This window comes from Hemitrygon akajei, chromosome 13 (assembly GCF_048418815.1).
Source record: "Hemitrygon akajei chromosome 13, sHemAka1.3, whole genome shotgun sequence".
Classification (NCBI taxonomy): Eukaryota; Metazoa; Chordata; class Chondrichthyes; order Myliobatiformes; family Dasyatidae; genus Hemitrygon; species Hemitrygon akajei.
Window position 1 is genome coordinate 88,922,975 of NC_133136.1, and position 21,984 is coordinate 88,944,958.

The following is a 21,984-nucleotide window of genomic DNA, read 5'->3' on the forward strand; positions in this document are numbered from 1 at the left end:
GTGATCCCAGATATCAGATCTGATATTTAAACCTGACTTGCTCAACAACTTGATCGTGAACTTTTTTTTTCATTTTACCCACCTAGATATTTTTCTCCAAACTCTTACACCATCGTTCTTACAAGCAGTAAGCCATAATCATTCATCACTCTTTTCTCTGCTGGCATTCAATGTTTCTTGTTTAAGCAAATCATCAGTCTTAATTCATTCACCCTTAGTTTCAAAATCCTGGAGTTTTCCCTTCCTTCAGCACCATCAGCCTTCAATTTTAGCCTCGATCAATTCCAGATTTAATCATTTGTGGTTATGCCCTCAGCTACCAAGGAGATCTTGCTCCATCTCACACCACATCTTTCCTTCAGTACCTCAAAACCAACCTTTATAACCAACCTTTGATCATTTGTCCTCATTAAAACAATGAGAAAAGTAAGAGCCAAAAATTGTCAGGGAAAGTCTTGATTAAGAATATTTTTGCAAGTGCTTAATGTTGCATTTTACTACTTTAGAGGTGGAATTTAAATATAATCTGTAATTCTTGTTACCACACTCTTGCTAGAAGATCTTGAGTATAAAAGTCTTCCCTCTGCCATCTAGGTATTAAGTACCCATTGCCTGTTGCACTATTAGTGTTTAGGCAGCAATGAAGGTCCTCCATCTCTGGCAGTGTTCAGGGCTTCCTACATCATGTCAGTAGCTTCTCCTCGGTGTTCAGCCGAGTGGAGACTCAGGAATACTGTCATACTCAGATGTAGAAGGATTCTTCATTGCTGTTTCCATAACAATTTTGTTTCACCAGTCAGGGTTGTTAACCCTGAGCTGAACCTCCAAACCTGGACGACCAGTGGACCACTCTTAGTCTGGCCTCTACCCTTTTACTATTTAGCATGGGTGACCCTACCAAGAGCTAAAGCATAAAGCTCTGACTCCTGCCAACACAGCTCTCCAGGTCATTGAGGCACACATTACTCCAAATCACAACAAGGTTGTGATCCTCTTGGAGGAGGTCTTGAGTGAACACAAGCAATTATTACATCAAGTGTGCAATGTTCTCCACTTCCCAGTTTGGCTTCATTATAGTTAATGGAGCTGAATCTCAGAAACAAGTACCCTCACACAGCTGCTCCTATATTGTATATTTAGTGCTGTCAGCTGAATTTCAATTTCTACTCCTTTCTACGCTGAGACATTAATCATGAATCCAAATGATTTATTACATTTATACTGTTGCAATGCCACCATCAACGAACACATTTTTATGCTAGTGTGCCATCTGAGTTAATATGTAATCTTGCAGATAAAGTCTAAAATTAATCCACTAAACCAAGAGGATGGCAGGAAAATCTAATGCTCAGCACAAAATCCTTTTTAATGCTCTGCTTGTGTCACTCCTTTAATACAACCTCATTTCATAAATCCTAATACAGGCAAAATTCCAGGAAGATAACTTGTGCTTTGCTTGTAGTTGATCAGCAATGAACTGAAGGGGAATTTCCTTAGCCAGAGGGTGGTGAATCTTTGAAATTCATTGCCACAGACAGCTGTGGAGACCGAGTCATTGGGTATATTTAAAGGGAGGTTGATTAGTAAGGGAGTTGAATGTTATGGGGAAAGGCAGGAGAATGGTGGAGCAGATGTGAAGGGCCAAATGGCCTAATTCTGCTCCGATGTCTTGTGGCTTTAATTATACTGTAATGAAATGTTCCAGAAATAGTTTGCTTCTTGATTACAATAACAATGTTCAAAAATATCAGCAGTGTGGTATAGATCCAAAACTCACCACCATCTGATCACTAAATTATTTGGTATTTAGTGAAGGCATATAAACATTTTTAGGCATGTCAAACATTGACTTGATTCCAAGTTGCTTACATTCACCAAAACAAGTACTACAATATAAGAATCGTATTAACAACCATAATTAGAAATGGAACTGACTGTAATTAAAATGATTACCGAAACTCTAATTAAATATAATTATTAAATAGCAGGCATAGGACTAAATAGGAGTTTTGAATTACAAGTTGGATACTAATGAAATATAATAAAGAATTTGTACAGCTTAACACAATTAACAAAGATAAGGGTAGTAAGAGTTCAGGAGAATGTTACTAAGTTGGTGAAATGGGGAGATTTTAAAATTTACTTGCAACACAAGTGTGAGATGAATTAATTTGGTAGGAAGAATTCTTTTTAAAGCAATTTAAAACAAATTATACAATTTTAAGAGGAATGTAGAGAAGACTAAAGCATGACTGTCCAGAAGTGTATGAAGGAGGCTGACAAGTAAAAACGATTGTTAAAAGGGCACTCAAGATCCTTTCCTTCAATTAAGAAAATTGATAAAGGCAAAGTGCTAGATGTGGTTTACATGGGCTTTTGCAAATTTCCACATGGAAGTCTGGTGAAGAAGCTGAAGGCTCAAGGGATCTGATGGGTGTTGACAAATTGGATGCAAAATTGCCATGGTGATGGGAAATGGAGGGTAGTGGTAAATGAAATCTGTAACAAGAGGATGGCAGGAAAATCTAACGCTCAGTACAAAATCCTGTGCAGCAGTGGCTTTTTAATGCACTGCTGGGAGTTTGTTGATGGTAAAGTATTTGGGTGTAAATGCAGGGGGGAATTGTTAACAAGTCTGCAAGTGAAACAATAAAAAAAATTGTTAGATATATATTGAAAAAGGTTGTCCCGGGGTGGGACACAGTTGAAAAGATGACTGGAGCAGTGGTTGATGGAATTCAATCCAGAGAATTATGAGGTAATGCACTTTGAGATCAATGTTCATTGTAGTACATATAGAATAAATGGCAGCGACCTTAGGAGCAATGATGTGCAGAGAGAGCTTGGTGTATAAGTTCACAACTCCCTGAAAGTGTTGACACAGGTGAATAGCGTATTGAAAAGAGTCAATATAAGAGACAATGTAAGAAATATATTTAAATATAAAAATTGGGGCTGTCATGTTGCAGTTGTACAAAACCATGGTGAGACCACACTTAAGATTATCATGTAGAGTTCTGGTTGCCTCACTACAGGAAGGATGTGGTAGAAATGGAGGGAGCACAGATGAGAATCACCAGATTGTTGCCTGGAATCAAGGGCTATATTTATAAAAGGCGATTGGTTAGGCACATTGCACAAGGACTTGGATAGGAAAGGAGAAGAGGAATACAAGCCTAATACAGACAAATGGAATTAGCATAGATGGGCATCACTGCCAGCTTGGATAAGGTGTGTGGAAAGATTTTATTGCTATGACTACAAAATGCTATAACTCTTGGCTTGGAATTAGTTTATTATTATCACATGTATGGAGATGCGGTGAAAAACTTGTCTGGCATACAGATCAAATCATTCCACACTCAGGTAGAAGGTAAAATAATAGCAATGTAGAATAAAGTGTAACAACGCAGAGGAAGTTCAGTGCAGGTAAACAACAATGAGCAAGATCGTAATTAGGTAGATTGTGAGGTCAGGAGTCCATCTTGTACTAGGGATCCATTTAATTGTCTTATTACAGCAGCTGGTGTATGCTTTCAGGCTTTTGTATCTTCTAACAGATAGGAGAGGAGAGAAGATAAAACGGCTGGGTTGGGTGCAATCTCTGAGCTGGTTGTTTTTATGTTGGCAAGCAACATTTGCACCACAAATATGTAGGCAGTGACTACCTCAAACAAGCAAGAGTCCAAAGATTTACCCTTAACATTCAATGGCATTATAATTTTTTTTAAAATTCCTCAGCATCAATTTTCTAGAGGTCACATTTGACCAGAATCTCAACTAGCCACAAGAGCAAATCAGAGAGTGGATATCTCATAGTAAGTGGCTCCATTTCTGACATAGTGTCATGCGGTTGTAGAACACTAAAGCACAGAAACAGACCCTTGGGCCAGTTAGTCTGCTTGGAAGTATTTCTAATAAATATGAGGCGCAAGTCAAGAATGTGATAGAATACTCTCTACTTGCTAGAATGATGGTAGCTCCAACCAGAGAAAATCAAAATCATCCAGGAAAAAGCAACCTGCTTGAATGGCACTCCATCAAGTTCCCTAAATATTCATCCCCTCTCACACTGGCTGCAGGGTGTACTGTCAACCATATACACTGGAATTAATCATGAAGGCTAATCTAGCATCACCTATCAAACTTTCATCTTCTACCACCAAGAAGGTCAAGGGCAGCAGGAGCATAGGACCACTGCCACCAGATTTTTGTAAAATTGTACACCCTTCTGATTTGGAAACACATAATTGAACCTTCATAGTTGCTTGGCCTAGCCCTTGGAGTTTCCTACATAAAAGCACAGTTTGAATATATAAACCAGAAAGACTGAAACAGGTTCAAGAAAACACTTCCACACCAATATCTCAAAAGCAATAACAGATGGGCAACAAACAGCAATGACCAGATCACAAAACTGAATTGAAAGAAGATAAAGCTGGGTAACAAAGCAATACTAAATCTTTATGATGAGACTCCTGTATGAGATCCACAATCAATTTTCAAATATATTCATGCCTTGAAAAGGGTACACAAAATATTTTACAGTTGAGTCTTCCAGAGGTAAAGCAGGTGGACTATGTTCAGGATTAACTCAGTGTGATGCATAGACGTGGCAGGTCTGACTCAATCCTGTTCACCCAACCTAGAACATCAAGCAGTCATTATTTCCTACAAAGCAAAACCTAACATCATGAATGGCAGTGACGCTTCACTCCCAGATGAGCTCAACTCCTTTATGCATGCTTTGAAAGGGAAAATAAAATTACACCTGTGCGAATCCCTGCAGCATCTAGTGACCCAGTAGTGAAGGCTGATGTCAGAATATCTTTTGACAGTGTACTTGGTAGGGTCTGAAAACCTGTGCCATCCACCCGGTGGAAGTGTTCAAGGACATCTTCAATCTCTCACTGCTGCAGTTGGAGATTCTCACCTGCTTCAAAATGACAACAATCATACCAGAGTCCAAGAAGAGTAGAGAGAGCTGCTTCAATGCTATCCAGTTTTACTCACATCTGCTGTGATGAAGTGCTTTGTGAGGTTGGTCACAGGCAGAATCAGCTCCTGCCTAACCAGGTACCTGGACCCACTGCAATTAGCCTATTGCGACAAAAGTAGATTTAATCACACAGGCTCTCCACTCAGGCATAGACCAGCTGGACAACAGAAATACCTACATCACGCTGCTATTTATTGATTTAACACAATCATACCCTCAGTATGAATCAACAAGATCCAAAACCTGGGCCTCTGTACCTCCCTCTGCAAATGGATCCTTGATATCCTCTTTGGCAGACCAACGTCACTGCGGATTTAAAATAACATCTCCTCCTTGCTGACAGTCAACACTGGTGCACCTCAAGGATACATACTTAGCCTGCTGCTCTATTCCATCTACACCCACCACTGTGTGGCTATGTACAGCTCAAATGCAATCTAGTAATTGGCCAATGACATAACTATTGATGGCAGAAATCCAGATGGTGATGAGAAGATGTACAAGAAAGAGATGTATCAGCAGTCTGGGTTGCAAAAACAACTTTGCACTCAATGTCATTAAGACCAAGGACTTCAGGAAGGGGAAATCAGGGGAACACACACTAGTCCTCATTGAAAAATCAGCAGAGGAAAGGGTGAGCAGTTTCAGGTTCCCAGGTCAACACCTCTGAGGATCCACCTGGGACCCAACATTTTGATGCAATTACAAAGAGGGCACCACAGTGGCTATATTTTATTAGGAATTTAAGGAGACTTGGTATGTCACCAAAGACTCTTGGGGATTTCTACAGATGTACTATGTAGAGCATTCTAACTGTGATCCATCTGGTATGGAGGGGCCACTGCACAGATCAGAAGTAGCTGCAGGAAGTTGCAAACTTAGCCAGCTCCATCATGGGCACTAGCCCTCCCAACAAGGACATCTTCAAAAGGTGATGCTTCAAAAAGGTGGCATCTATCATTAAGGACCCCCATCAATCACTCAGGACATGCCCATTTCTCATTGCTACAATCAAGGATGAGGCACACACTCAACATTTTAGGTAAAGCCTCTTCCCCTCTGCCTTCAAATTTCTGAACAGACGATGAACCCATCTACACTACTATATTTTTTCCATTTTTGCTCTCTTTTTACACTACTTAATTAAAAACTGTATTTCTTATTGTAATTTACAGATTTTAAAACTATTTTGTATTGCAATGTACTGCTGCTGCAAAACAACAAATTTCAGGACATATGCCAGTGATATTAAACCTGGTTCTGATTCTGACAAGCCTTCTTGTTCTTCAGAGACACTTGGAAAAACTGGGATTGTTTTCCTTTTAACAATGAAGTAAAAGTGAACATTTAATAAAGGCATTCAAAACTATGAAGGATCTTGTTGAAATAAATATAATTTCTTGCTGTAGAGACGTCACAGATTTAAATTGGCACAATAATAGAAACAAATTCAGTGTTAACTTTAAAAAGAAATTGGATGCAATAAATAGTGAAAACGAAGAGCAGGATAGCGAGATAAATTGGATCTCAAAGTAAATGTATTATCATAATGCCTATACGTTACCATATACTACCTTGAGATTCATTTCCTTGCAGGCATTTACAGAAAAATAAAAAATACACTAGAATTTCCGAAATGCTATGCTGTACATATATAAACAGCAATTGTGCAAAAGAAGACAAATTCTTCAAATAAAAAATGATACTGAGAATATGAATTGTAAAGTGTCCTTGAAAGTGAGTCCATAGGTCATAGTCTTCGATTATAAGTCTGGTTTTGGTTTCTGTAGTGGTAATTCTGAAGCTTGATCGAAAGTCCAGATGATGACGAGTTCAAATGTCAAACATTAGACACCAACCCGTTAAGTTATTTTTAAAAATGTTAATCAAAAATTGTAATTAAGAAGCATAATTTCGCTGTTAAATTGCGATACCGAACTGAACATCATTTTCACTGTACCTTGATAGATAGGACAATAATAAACCAATTTATCCACGAGTTTGTTGGCACTTTATAATTACACTCTGTAGTGGCTCAGCGTGCTATTCCACTGTGATTAAGAAACAGGCAATGACGCCACTTTTATCAGCAACGCCCACATCCCATGTATGAAATCCGGACTTAGTCTTGGAAAAGTTATCTTGGGACCTCTTGCCGCTGAATCGGCAATGCCGAGGATACTGGTAGGTAAACAGTCTGCGGTCGTTCACCTGCAATATCTTTGTACAGTTGGTCGGCCTCCTTGACAGCCGTTTAAATCGTGGTGTTAACATATTTTTAATCTTTCTCTTGCGTGTCTTTTTGCCAGTTAACTGAAGTCTGCGACCTGCGACCAACTAGAAACGGGCCACTTTATTTCCAAGCATGTTGCAGGCCATTTTATTCTTCTGAAGCCCCGCAGTTCGCCTCACATCGCACGTCGAACGGCCGCGACTCACCTAAAGCTCTCCGTTCGCTGTACGCGGCCACTGATTGGTTACAAACACTCGAAACTCGAGTAGCTGTCACCGGGTTTGATAACTGACACATCTATCAGGGCTAAGAGCCAATCGGGGTGCAGTGTGGGCGGACCGTAGGGCAGGTGAGCATAAGTGCGAGGGGAGCGGCGCTGAGTTCAGCAGCAGGAGTGACTTATGTGAGTGTTTACGTACTCTCGAGGAATGGCCGAAGCTTTCAGTCAGGAGGCCGTTTTGGATTTCCTCCTTCGCCACGGTGGAAAGGTGCAGAATGTGGACTTGACCGCTCATTTCAGAAGCTTCCTGAGGGACCCTGAGGGGCAGCTGGAGAACCGAGAGCGGTTTAAAAAGTTTGTCAACTCGCTGGCCGTGGTGAAGGTAGAAGACGGTGTCAAATACATCGCCCTGAAGAAAAGATACGCGGAATTCATCCCCGAAGAGGCTCCTACTCCAAGCGAGGTGCTGATTGAGCGTGAGAAGGTAAAACCGAAGGTAGCCAAAAGTGGCCTGCCTCGGGATAGTGGGCAGCTTTCGGGACAACCGAGTGCACTCGGGCCCGAGCTAAAGCACCGGGAGCGTAAGACTCCGAAAGGGAGCGGCAGGACCCGCCGGACCCGCCAGCCGCCTGACTATTCAGCCGGGGAGAATCCGGACGTTTCCTGCGGCGTTGTACAGGCGCGGAACCTCTCGTCCGGAGGACTGCCCGCAGTGGTGCGAGGTGGAAACGGTGCCGATGAGGAGAGTGGCTCACAGACCGAGTCGGCCAGGGACGTCAGCAAAAGAGCGAGTGAGGATCAACCGGCTCGTCAAAAGGATCGCCCTGCGGCAGTGCTCAACAACGTTGAAAGATCTGTTGCTTGCAAGTCAAAAGCACAGAGCGCCAGAAAACATAAACGCAACACAAATCCCGCTGCTTCTATAGAGCGTACAGGTGATACTGCGAGATTGTTCGATGCTAATGGTAATTGCGGAGGCAATTTCGGTCAACCTCTTTTGGTTTCTGCCACAGCCTCGCCTATCCTTTCTCATGTTGCCCCGCCTGTTGCTAAAAATAAAGAGCGAAAACATACCGATAAAGAACTTCCAGACTGCAATTCTGTAAAACCCATCTCTGAATTCGCACCGTGTAAATATAACGATAATTCCATTGGAAATTTTGTAGGAGTGTACGCTTCTCAGAGAACAGAGGGAAATCCGCCTTGTGCTACAAAACTGACCAGTCATTGTAGGGGCTTGTCTTCGAAGACACGCCGGAGCAATGCAAAAGTACCGGAAGAACTCCTGACTAGTGGGGACGTGCAGGTGTCGCCTGCAGGTTCAGGAGAACGTATCCATCAGAACCAGGGAGAACTGGGTTGTTGGCCGCTTGCTGTGAGTGGGCAGCCAGTGGGTAACGGATGGCATCCTGAAAAGGATTCGCCTGAAAAACACGTGGCCCCTCTTAAAGGAACGAATGGACCTCCTCACGACATGTCCAAAGTCAATATTCATACAACTGTTCCGAAAGTAATTGATGCACCTCCGAACGTAAAGGATACGCCGGCAAGTTCAACCCAGACCTCAAACCACAGAGACTGGAGAAAGGAGGAACCCTTAGAAAATAAAGGACCATCTGAGGAATCTTCATTGGTTCCACTTAACTCAAAAGAGCATCAGTGGATAGTGCAAACGGCTGCAGGATTGTTTGAACAAGTGCGAGCCTTATTCTGTGATAACCCCAATCTGGCCATAAAAAAAGACTTTATTTCTGGATATACAGTCCTTCACTGGATAGCAAAGCATGGCAACCATCGTGAACTCACTAGATTCATTAGTTGTGCAAGAAAGTGTAAAGTTACTTTAAATGTGAACATTAGATCTAACTGTGGCTATACTCCTCTGCACATAGCCACTATGTATGGACAATTAAAAGTTATTCAATGCCTAGTTAACAAATACAACGCAAATCTTAATATAAGGGACCATAGTGGCAAAAAACCTTGGCAGTACCTGAATAGTGATTCTCCCAGAGACTGCTTCCAGCTGTTGGGTGCTCCTCAACATAAACTTGCAAAGCCTTCTCAAATAAGCAGCACATTCTCAGCTAACGACATCAGTCAGCAAAAATCATCTAATGCTGTTACTAGAAAATCATCATTTTCTGCTCTCATTAGATCCCCTCAACTAATACACAAATTTATGCACTTGCATTCTGATCATTTGAATTCAATACATGAGGAAGAAGAGAAAATGGACTGAGAAGAGCCAAATTTAAATGATTCAGTTTAAAAATGAGAATCTCCATGTGCAATATTTAACATTATGATTGCGTTTTAACAATCTAATCTAATTGAAAGCCTGTTGATACATAATTGGGTTTGAATTTTTGTTTCCTTTATCTTCATTGAGTTTAGAACATGCAACAATCATTTAAGAAATGCCTTTCACCATTGAATGGAATGTATGGAGGATTATGAAGTAGGGTTTTAAATTATAAAATTTTATTTTTGAAACGATGTAAAAATCCCCCAGATTTCTGCCAAATCTGCTGACTGCATGGCTGGGTTGTGCTGGGATGCAATTGTACAGGTGCTAGGACCATTGCCAATCATCCTTTATCTACACACTTGATTGTAAATGTTGGTAATCTAATTTTGGAGGGCCTGAAAGCTGTTCTGTTCCAAAACTTGTGATCTGTGACATACTGACTAGGGAAAAATGGGGGAGGGTTTCCATTTACCCCTTTCTTAGCCATCTTCACTCTACCTTGACAGCCCAAGTTTCCCAGCAATCAACTTAATTTGTGGCAACACACACAAAATGCTGGTGGAATGCAGCAGGCCAGGCAGCATCTATAGAGAGAAGCGCTGTCGACGTTTCGGGCCCAGACCCTTCATCAGGACTGATTTGTGGCAATTGTGTTTATACTTTCCCCTTTTTGAACGCTAGTAGTGTGTGGTTTGTTCACATCTGTAGTGATCAGGGTCATTACACATTGCTAAGATAGTCTTGCTGTACTTCCCAGTGCTCTCCTTACCACCATCTCTGGTCTGATACTGAAATTCAGCCATCATCAACTCCATAGCATGCCGTAGGTGGGAATCCCGGTTTTCCAGATATGTTGGGAGATAATGGAAAAAGGGAATATTGAGGAAAAAAGGGAAGGTGCCACATGAACTGGGAAGGACAAACCAGTAATAATTTAGATCTGTAACATTATTAATGTACATACTAGTCTACAATTTTCTTCAGGTTTTGTGGGCAACTTGTGTCACTTGTCTATAATTCCATTGGGATTGTGTTCAGAAGCTGATGCTGAGAATCTTTTGATATAAAGTTGAACTTTGTTAGGGTGTATTTATTGAAACCAAATGCAGGTTGGTTGCTGGTTGTGAAAATGGAATGTGACAAGAAGGCCAAGACAAAAAAATGTAGGTTCCTTGGTGTAGAAAGGTAAATTATCTTAACTGCCCGTATTCTGATATCTGCTCAAACACCATATGCAAACCAAACATCTACAAAACCTCAGTACCTGAAAATGCTTGAATATTGTTTATAAATAATAGTCATGTTGTCCAGCCCCAGTGCTATCACTGTTATAAGGTATTACATATTGACACAATGTGAGGTGCCTGCCTGCAGTACATTCAGAAGCTGAGATTTGAGGAACCTGAATAGTTGTGTTAATTTTACATTCTCTTGCATTTTTTTTACTTCATTGAATTCCTTCCTTTTTGCTGTTCCCTCTCGCTCTCCCTCTACAATCTCCTCTCCATCCCCAACTACACTTTCGTTTTTAATCATCTATCCAACGTTCTCTTGATTCCACACTTTGCAATGTTATATACTTTTTTCCAACTCTTATCCCATTCTCGGTCTCTCCCATCTCCTGAGCTCTTCTCTACATGAATTGTTTTACTGTTTTGCTATTAACACCAAAAATACAGTGCCTTTTAATTTAGTAAAACATCCTGAGTTGCTTTGTTGACTTGTTGGCATTAAGTAGGTCCCTCACCGAAGGAGTAGATAGCAATAACCAAGTGTTGTGACTCATAATAAAGGAAAACATTGGAGGTTAGAGAAGGAATTCCAGAACGCAGAGCCTTGGTAACTGAATGAAGCTACTGTAGGTGGAGTTGAATGCCATCTTGGACAATGTCTCCCATCCGCTCCATAATGTACTGGTTAGGCACAGGAGTACAATCAGCCAGAGACTCATTCCACCGAGATGCAACACTGAGCGTCATAGGAAGTCATTCCTGCCTGTGGCCATCAAACTTTACAACTCCTCCCTTGGAGTGTCAGACACCCTCAGCCAATAGGCTGGTCCTGGACTTATTTCCACTTGGCATAATTTACTTATTATTTAATTATTTATGGTTTTATATTGCTATATTTCTACACTATTCTTGGTGGTGCGACTGTAACAAAACCCAGTTTCCCTCCGGATCAATAAAGTATGTCTGTCTGTAATTTAAATTTGAAAATGATCAGAGCTCCTCCCATTTTGAATTTATGGGTAACTTTGAACTGCTTTCTTCCCCTGCCTTCATCCCCCTAGCTCCTATCCTTCTGCAAGCTTGAGTCCACTTCTCAAACCAAAAGCAGATTTTTGCTTTACGTAGGTGTGACTGCACTCTGCTGACCACACTCCTTGAGTGTGCGCCTACCATGACTGGACTTGGTGAGCGTAGCTGCCTGTGTCGTCACTGTAGACACATTCCCTGAGCATCTCTTCTTGCATCAACAACATGTCTTTAACACTCAAGTCTTTATTAGAACCTTGACCAAAGCTGTTAAATACGTGTTTATCAGCTTTCTGAAAGCTGCTCAGTGTAAAGCAATGTACACACATTCATTGGCTACACACCTTAATATTTGTATTTACCAAAACAGTGAGTATAATTGCCAAATATATCTGTACCAACATGGTACTTCTACTCCTTTATTATACCTATAGTATGTATACCAAAAGCATGTTTGTACTCCTTGAGCACCTTAATGTGTTCTGATACAGTTCCAAATACTGTCAATTGTTCATGACTAGCAACTGTCTGCAACATTTGTAACTGATGTTTTAAAATGTAATAAAGACGCATATACTAAAGGCACAGATCTGGTGACCCTGTGATTTCTATCTCAGAGGCTGAAGTCAGAACATTCTTCAAGATTGAACTCTTGCAAGGCATTAGGCACTAGTGGTGGACCTGGCTGGGTTCCGAAAGCCTGCTCTGACCAGCTGGCTTGAGTGTTCACAAACATCTTCAACCTCTCACTGCTGCAGCTTGAGGCTCCCACCTGCTTCAAAAGGACATCAATCATACCGATGCCCAAGAAGGACAGGGTGAACTTCCTCCACGACTACTGCCCAGTTGCACTCACATCTACTGTGATGAAGTGCTTGAGAGTTTGGTCATGGCTAGAATTAACTCCCGTCTGAGCAAGGACCTGGATCTGCTGCAATTTGCTGACTGCCACAACAGGTCTACAGTGGATATGATCTCACAGGCTCTCCACTCAGCCTTGGATTGCCTGGACAATGGCAATACATACATCAGGCTGCTATTTATTGATTGCAACTCAGTGTTTAACACCACCATCCCCTCAGTCCCAATTAACAACCTTCAAAACATGGGCTTCTATACCTCCCTCTGCAACTGAATCCTTCCTCATCGAGAAACTGTAGTCAACGTGGATTGGTAATAACATCTCTTCCTCACTGGCGATCAACACAGGCTTATCTCAAGGATACATGGTTAGCTCACTGCTCTTCTCCCTCTGTTCATTCCTGTGTGGCCAGGCACAGCTCGCACGCCTTCTATAAATTTGCCGATGACAGCACTATTTTTGGCAGAATTGCAGATTGTGATGAGGTATACAAGAGTGCGATGTACTGGCTGGTTGAGTTGTGTAACAACAGCAACCTTGGAATTGGGTAAGTTATTATCTCGGGCATCTTTATGTAATTTTATAGATATGAACATTGATGGGGATCATCTTGTTGCAGTGTTCTTTCGTTAAGCAGACTGATGACATTTGGGAGGGCACTGACCCTTTTCCAAAGGGTTATCAAGGGACGAGCTTTCTTACTTCCATCCTGACTGCATGATGCTGAGTGCTTTTCCTGGCTCAGAAATGGTATGTAATGTAGGAAGAGGCTCCTCCTAGAATTTCTGTCTCTCAAAAGCGAATGGGGTTGGTGTTGCCATAGCATCAGGAGAAGAGGAGGCATCTTTTCTCTCCATTCAGAAAAAAATAGGGCTTTACCATCTTGGACCTACTGACACATTTTTCTGACTGATCCAGGGAACAGAGTTAGGACAGGCTGGTGGGACGTTGTACTGGGAAGCTGAATACTGGTTCCTTTGAAAAGCTGTATACAACATGTGCCCAGCAAATGGGAAGGTGAAATGCATCTTGGGATAGGAAGCAGGGACAAAACCAGCCATTTTATTTATACTCTGCTCTCCATTATGTTCACACCCACTCACAGCACATTTCTTGAGAATATGTAGCACTTGCTATCTAAAGGAGCACATCTATAGTTAAAAACATAAATCACCATGAGCATTCAACAGGTCAAGCCACATCTGTGAAAGAAGAAATTGAGTTAACGTTACAAGTCAATAGCCATTCATCAAACTACATCATAAGGATGAAATAAACAATTGTGCTAGGTCCATACCTAGTCAGTAGGTATACAGCAGTCAGTAGGTATGGGGATACACTCCAGCATTTTTTAAGCAAAGGGGATTAATTAAAGGGGAGGAGCAAGTTAAAACACTTTGTTGTGTATTTACTATTTAGACCACAAGATTAGGTCATTCAGCCCATCGCATCTGCTCCACCATTTGATCATGGCTGATCCATTTCCTCTCAGCCCCAATCTCTCACTTTCTCCCTGTATCTTTTCATGCCCTGACTTGTCAAGAAGCTATCAACCTCTATCTTAAATACACCATTGACCTGACCTTCACAGCCACCTGTGGTAAAGAATTCCACAGATTTACCACCCTCTGATTAAAGAAATTCCTCCTCATCTACGTTCTCACTGGACCTCCCTCTATTCTGAGGTTGTGCCCTCCAGTTCTGGACTCCTCCACCATAGGAAGCATCCTCTCCACATCCACTCTATACAGGCCTCTCAACATTTGATAGGTTTCAATGAGGTCCCCCCCATCATTCTTCAAAATTCCAGCAAATAAAGTCCCAGAGCCAACCGTTGCTACTCATATGACAAGCCTTTCATTCCAGAATCATAGTCATGAACCTCCTCTGAACCCTCTCCAATGTTAGCACATTCTCTTTTAAATAAGTGGCCCCCAAACTGGACACTATACTCCAAGTGAGGCCTTGCTAGTGCTTTATGAAGCCTCAGCATTACATTCTTGCTTTTATATTCTAATCCTCTTGCATTTTCCTTCCTCACCACCAACTCAACCTACAAATAAGCCAGTTGAGGGAATGCTCCACAATTTTCAAGGAGTTCTGAGTCCCTTTGCAACCCGGATTTTTGAATTTTCTCCCCTTTTAGAAAATGGTCTATGCTTTTATTCCTTCTACTGTATTCCATTTGCTACTTCTCTGCCCATTTCCAAATCTGCCCAAGTTCTTCTGCACCTTCCCTACTGCCTCAACACTACCTGCCCCTCCACCTATCTGCGTATTGTCTGCAAATATGGCCACAAAACCATTGATCCTGTCATCCAAATCATTGATATAAAATGTAAAAAAGAAGCGACCCCTGTGGACACCATTAGTCACCAGCTGCCAATCAGAAAATGCTTCCTTTATTCCCCACTCTTTGCCTCCTGCCGATCAGCTACTGCCCTATCCATGCTAGTATCTTTCCGGTAATACCGTAAGCTCTAAATTGTTAAGCAGCCTCATGTGTGGCACCTTGTCAAAGGCCTTCTGAAAGTCCAAGTACGCAACAATCACCTATTCTCTTTGGTCTAGCCTGCTAGTTATTTCCAAAATAATTCCACCAGTCTGTCAGGCAAGATTTTCCCTTAAGGAAATTTGGCCTATTTTATCATATGCCTCCAAGTGCCCCAACACCAGATACTTAACAATTGATTCCAACATCTTCCCAACCACTGAGGTCTCATTTTTTTCTGCCTTCCTCCTTTCTTGAAGAGTGGAGTGACATTTGCATTTTTCTGGTCCTCCAAAACCATTCCTGAATCTAGTGATTCTAGAAAAATCATTGCTAGTGCCTCCACAATTACTTCAGCTACCTGTTTCAGAACCCTGGGGAGTAGTCCATCTGGTCCAGGTGACGTATCTACCTTCAGACCTTCTAGTTCCCCAAGCACCTTCTCCCTAGTAATAGTAACTGCACTCACTTCTGTCCCTTCACACACTCAGACATCCGGCATATAGCTAGTGTCTTGTACTTTGAAGACTGATGCAAAATAATTATTCAGTTTGTCCACCATTTCCTTGACCCCATTACTACCTCTCCAGTGGTCCAATAGCTACTCTCAGCTCTCTTTTACTCTTTATAAACCCGAAAAAATAATTGGTATCCTCTTTGATATTGCTTTCTAGCTTACTTTCATATTTCATCTTCCCTCCCCTTCCCAAAGTCTTTTTGGTTGCCTTCTGTTGTTGTTGAAAGCTTCTCAATCCTCTAATGTTTGCTCTATTACACACCCACTTATTGGTTTTATCTTGCCTTTGACTTCCCATGGTTGGATCATCCTGCTTTTAGGATACTTCTTCTTTGGAATGTATCTATCCTGCATCTTCCAAATTGTTTCCAGGAACTCCAGCCACTGCTGTTCTGTCATCATCTCTGCTAGCGCCCCCTGCCAATCAACTTTGGCCAGCTCCTATCTTGTCCTTATAGTCCACTGTAATATTGATACAACTGACTTTAGCTTCTCCCTCTCAAATTGCAGGGTGAATTCTTTCATATTATGAACATTGCCTCCTAAAGGTTCCTTTACTGTAAGCTCCCTAATCAAATCTGGTTCATCACACAACAACCAATCCAGAATAGCTGATCCATTAGTAGGCTCAATCACAAGCCACTCTAAAAAGAACCTTGCAGGCATTCTACAAGTTCCCTGTCTTGGGATCCAGCCCCAACCTGGTTTTCCCAATCTATCTGCAAATTGAAATCCCCCATGACAATGTAACTTTTGATTTACCTTTTCTATCTCCCATTGTAATTTGTAGCCCACATCCTAGCTTCTGTTTGGAGGCCTATACACAACTTTCATCAGCACCTTTTTACCCTTGCAGTTTCTGAACTCTATCCACAAGGATTCTACATGTTCCAACCCTACGTCACCTCTTTCTACAGATTTGATTTCATTTTTTACCAACAGAGCCATGCCACCCAATCCGCCTACCTGTGTGTCCTTTCAGTACAATGTGTTTCCTTGGATGTTGATCTCCCAACTGTAATCTGCTTTCAGCCACGACTCAGTGATACTTCCAGCATCATACCTTCCAATTTCTAACTGTGCTAGAAGATCATCTGCCTTATTCCGTATACAATGTGAATTCAAATATAACACCTTCAGCCCTGTATCTGTCACCCATTTTGAGTTTGTCCCCCATTTACACTGCAACTCATCTCACTGACTGCAATTTTCCCCTATTATTTGCCGTCTTTCCTGACCATCTCACTAAACACTGTCCCTGCTTGTAAACCAACAGCCTCATCACCCTGGTTCCCATCCCCCAGCCAAATTAGTTGAAATCCTCCTCACAGCTCTAGCAAACCTGCCTACGTGGATTTTGCTATTATCTTTTTAAAGACCTTAGAAAAGTTTAATTTTGGGCCTAATTTTATTCGTTGGGTTAAATTAATCTACTTGTCTCCTACCGCTCAGGTTATTACTAACTCCCAAATTTCTAAGCCCTTTAAATTACAGCGGGGAACTAGACAAGGTCGTCCTCTTAGTCCTTTAATTTTTGCTTTAGCTATAGAACCCTTAGCAATAGCACTTTGAGAATCTAAGGACATTTCTGGTATACTAAGGGAAGGTATGTCTCATAAAATTTCATTATACGCTGATTATATTTTACTTTTTTTCTCTAACACTGAAAGTTCTTTACCTTTGGTTCTTTCTTTAATCTCCCAGTTTAGTTCTTTTTCAGGATATAAGCTGAACCTACATAAAAGTGAGCTATTTCCTTTAAATGACCTAATGTCATCAAATGCCAAATTTCCGTTCAAAGTTGTTACAAGTCAATTTACATATCTAGGTGTAACAATTACTAAAAACTTCAAGAATTTATTTAAAGAAAACTTAACCCCTTATTGAATTATGTGAAAAAGACGCTTTCTAAAAGGTCCCCTCTTTCTTTATCCCTAATTGGCCAAATTAATTTGATTAAAATGAAGATTCTTCCTAAATTTTTATATCTTTTTCAGGCCTTACCTATTTTTATTCCTAAGACGTACTTTGATTCTTTAGATTCAATTTTAACCTCTTATATTTGGAATAATAAACAAGCTTGTTTAAGTAAAGTTTACTTACAAAGAAATAAAGAGATGGGTGGACTAGCCCTACCCAATTTTAGGTTTTACTATTGTGCTGCCAATACAAGTAATATTACTTTCTGGTCCTATTATATTTATCGTAAAGATTGCCCACCATGGGTCTTAGAAGTTAATTCTGTAAAAATTTCCTCTATTGTCTCTCTTCTTGGATCATACTCTTTTTCAGCAAATAAAACAACAGATAACATAATTGTTAAGCAAACTTTAAGGATCTGGTCTCAATTTAGAAAATTTTTTGGTTTAGCGACTTTTTCATTATCATCTCCCATTCTCCTTAATTTTTTTTATCCCTTCCATGACTGACAAAGTCTTTAAGGATTGGGATGAACTAGGTATTAAGTGTTTTTGGGACCTGTTTATCTCAGGATCTCTTGCTTCATTTGACCAATTGTCAAATAAATTTGCACTCCCCAAAACACATTTTTACAGATACCTTCAAATTAGAGATTTTCTACTTTTCCAATTAGCTACTTTTCCTACAGGTCCTGATAAAAATTTACTGGACGATCTTTTAATTTTAAAACCTTTTGCTAATAGTTCTATTACTGGTATCTATAACTTGTTGATTGATTCTAGACAAGACTTTTTAGATAAAATAAAAAAAGCTTGGGAGGATGACCTAAATTGTTAGATTTCTGATGATAGATGGAATAAAATTCTTAAACGGGTTAATAAATCATCTTTCTGTGCTCATCATTCTCTTCTACAATTTAAAGTGGTTCATAGAGCTCACATTTCTAAACAGAAGCTGTCCAGTTTTTACCCGAATGTTCTTCCACTTTGTAATAAATGCAACTCTGCTGATGCCTCTTTAATTCATATGTTTTGGTTTTGCCCTACAATTGAAAAGTTTTGGTGGGAAGTATTTCATACCTTCTCACAACTTTTTAGGGTCCAATTTGACCCAAATCCCCTTACTGCCTTGTTTGGTATTATTGCAAATGAAGATATAACTTTAAATACTCCTAACCTACAGGTTTTAGTTTTTACCTCTCTTTTAGCAAGAAGAGCAATCTTGCTTAAATGGAAGGAGTCTACCCCTCCTACACATCTTCAATGGCTACGTGATATTATGACTTATTTAAATTTAGAAAAGATCCGCTGCTCAGTCTTAAATTCGAAACAATCTTTTTATGATATTTGGGGACCTTTCCTAAATTACTTTTCCAATTTATAAAGTTTAACAGTGCACAGACTTTTATGTATATTTTTATCTTCTCTTCTTAAGTGAATATGTCTTTTTTCTAATTATCCATTGTCATCCATCAGCTTTTTTCTTTGGTAGTTGGTAGGGGGTTGACTTTTTTTATATAAAAAATTTCTTTTTTGATGTATGACTTATCTTTAAATTTTTGATTACAGATTGGTATACCTTTATGTGTTATGCTATAACATTTTGATCAATTTTATTACAATATATGAATGTACACAAGTTATGTTGAGATGTATCTATGTGTTGCACTCTGTAAATCTTGCTTTTTATTCTTCTGAATAAAAATATTGTAAAAAGAAAAGAAAAGGATTTTGCTCCACCTCAGGTTCAGGTGTAACCCGTCGCTTTTGTACAGTTCACACCTTTCCCAAAGAGAACAATGGTCCGGAAATCAGAAACCCTGCCCCCTGGACCAGTTTCTCAAACACGCATTTATCTGCTAAGTCATCCTATTATTACCCTCACTTTCAGTAGTATTGTAAATATTTGGTTTAATTATTGATTTTTAAATAATTCATTATGGGTTATATGTAAAAGTACGTGAATGGCATACATAATATCAATATCATGTCATATGTATGTACCTCATTTAAAAGTAAAAACAAAATCAGACATGTTTTCCCAGTTCTCCTGTGTTTCCTTCAATTAATTTCTGGATTTACAAACATAACAGTGGCGGCAAGGAAGTTTTAAGCAAACCCTAACTGACCACATACCTATTAAAGCACAGTGAGATGTTTGAATTTTTGTAAAAGTGCTGAGAGACGTTTGAATTTTTAAAAAAATCGTACAAAATCATTCTTCGGAAGGAAAAAGTTAGCTGAGTTTAACAAAAATGCAGAAAACAGATGAAATTCACAGGTTCATAAACAGTAAATACTGAGTGATAATAACCATAAATTTAATAAAGCAGAAATTGCTGGCTACATCAGAAAGATGGATATGTTTAATTGCACAAGAGAGAACTAGTTGATGTATATTGAGTGAATTGAGCAGTATTTTGAAGCAATTGAAATAGCAATGATTTGAATTAAATTGAATTGACTTTATTCCTTACATCCTTCACATAAAAATCTTTACATTATGTCTCTGTCTAAATGTGCAATTTATAGAAATTTGTAATAAGTCATGTGTACAATAGGACAGTCAATATAGCATACAAGTACAATTGTATCAGCATGAATTCATCAGTCTGATGGCCTGGTGGAAGAAGCTGTCCCGGAGCCTGTTAGTCCTGACTATTATGCTGCGGTACTATTTTCTGGATGGTAGCAGCTGGAACAGTTTGTGTCTGGGGTGACTTGGGTCCCCAATGATCCTTTGGGTTCTTTTTACACACCTGTCTCTGTAAACATCTAGAATAGTGGGAAGTTCACATCCACAGATGCACTGGGCTGTCCGCAACCTTCTCTGCAGAGTACTGCGATTGAGGGAAGTACAGTTCTCATACTGTGATGCAGCCAGTCAGGATGCTCTCAATTGTGCTTCTGTAGAAAGTCCTTAGGATTTGGGGACTCATGCTAAACTTCTTCAACCATCTGAGGTGAAAGAGGTGCTGTTGTGCCAGTTTTGCTACGTGCATTGGTCAGAAAGGCAATACAATTTGCTTAGAAGTTTGACTCCTCCAACCAAACCAGCCAAAATGAGCTTTGCTAATATCATGAATGTAATGCAGGAATGCCTAGAATTGAAACCATTGTTGTTTGCTGAATACTTTAGGTTCCATAAGTGGAATTAAAAGGAAGGGGAGTCCGTTTCAACATCTGTGGCTGAATTGAAGAGATGTCTGAGCATTGTTAATTCAGTGATGGCCTTATTGATGCAATGAAAGATCATTTAATCTGTGGAACCTTACAAGAAAGCATTCAAAACTTGCTCCTAACTGAAGCACAACTGACATTTAAAAGAGCAGTTGAAATTGCTGTACGAATGGAAATGACAGACAGAGATGCAATAGAATTGCAGTCAGGAATGAAAGCGAGCATGAACAAAATTGCAGCATCTAAATGGTAGTACTGTGTAATCGATTCCTGATCAGGTTCACTGACACCTGTCCACCTGTCCTTTCTGTTGACAGAAGGAGTAGTGTACCATATCTACATGGAGTGCAAGAGGTTGCAGCCCCTGTTTGAATATCTGAAGGAACTACGCCTCAAGTTTTAGCTGCTATTCGGCCCCACGCACCTGGTTTATGGGCACCCAGTATGGGGGGGGGGGGTTAGGGGGTGTGTTGCTTTTGGGCCTGGCCAGGTTTGGCATTTGTGGGTCCAGGCAGCAAGCTGCTGAGGGCTCTGTCCGAACCAACTGCCTGTTCTTCTTCTGGGGCTACATCCATTCCAGCAGACAGAGTATGCGACCATTATTTGTACAGAGGTGGATATCTAGGAAAGGTGGACCTCCCAGGGAATTGAGTATTATATATGGTAATAATTGTTTTATAATTTGAATTCACTAGCTGTATAGTAACACCTAAACTTTCTATGTGTTTTATATTTGTATAAAGTTTTGTACATTTGTAAAACAAATGTGAATGGAAAATTAATTAAAATATAATTGGACACTGGCTCGGCTGTTTTAGTCTTCCACTAAAAGATTTTGAATGGCATTCCAAATATACTAAACTAAAGCTTACAGATTTGTATATTACAGCATTGTACAACTGTGCATATGGAAATCTGAGAGATTGAGACAGAATTGCAGTTGGGCTACCAGACACCAAATTGTCAGAGAGACTCCAGTTGCAGGCATATCTCACACTAAAGAAAGCTATTACAATGGTTAGGCAGATTGAGAATGTTCATCAGCAACAGGCAG

General features: G+C 40.2%; 1 protein-coding gene and 1 long non-coding RNA gene across 3 annotated transcripts; both read left to right on the top strand.

Moving 5' to 3' along the window:
* The first annotated feature begins 7,045 nt into the window (after positions 1-7,045).
* LOC140738048 (uncharacterized) lies at positions 7,046-21,728 on the top strand. 2 transcript variants are annotated; one of them, XR_012101294.1, is made up of 2 exons: positions 7,046-7,183; positions 20,890-21,728. It is a non-coding gene; the product is annotated as an uncharacterized lncRNA (long non-coding RNA). The 2 variants fall into 2 exon arrangements; XR_012101293.1 differs by having other exon boundaries at positions 21,248-21,728.
* On the top strand, positions 7,074-12,554 carry LOC140738043 (ankyrin repeat domain-containing protein SOWAHB-like). Its single transcript, XM_073065031.1, has one exon. It carries the CDS (start codon positions 7,661-7,663, stop codon positions 9,692-9,694), a length of 2,034 nt encoding a protein of 677 aa, XP_072921132.1. The 5' UTR covers positions 7,074-7,660; the 3' UTR covers positions 9,695-12,554.
* Positions 21,729-21,984: the final 256 nt, after the last annotated feature.

Bases quoted from the DNA above. Each gene is read 5' to 3' on its own strand.
- LOC140738043 (XM_073065031.1), top strand. From the start codon at position 7,661: ATGGCCGAAGCTTTCAGTCAGGAGGCCGTTTTGGATTTCCTCCTTCGC.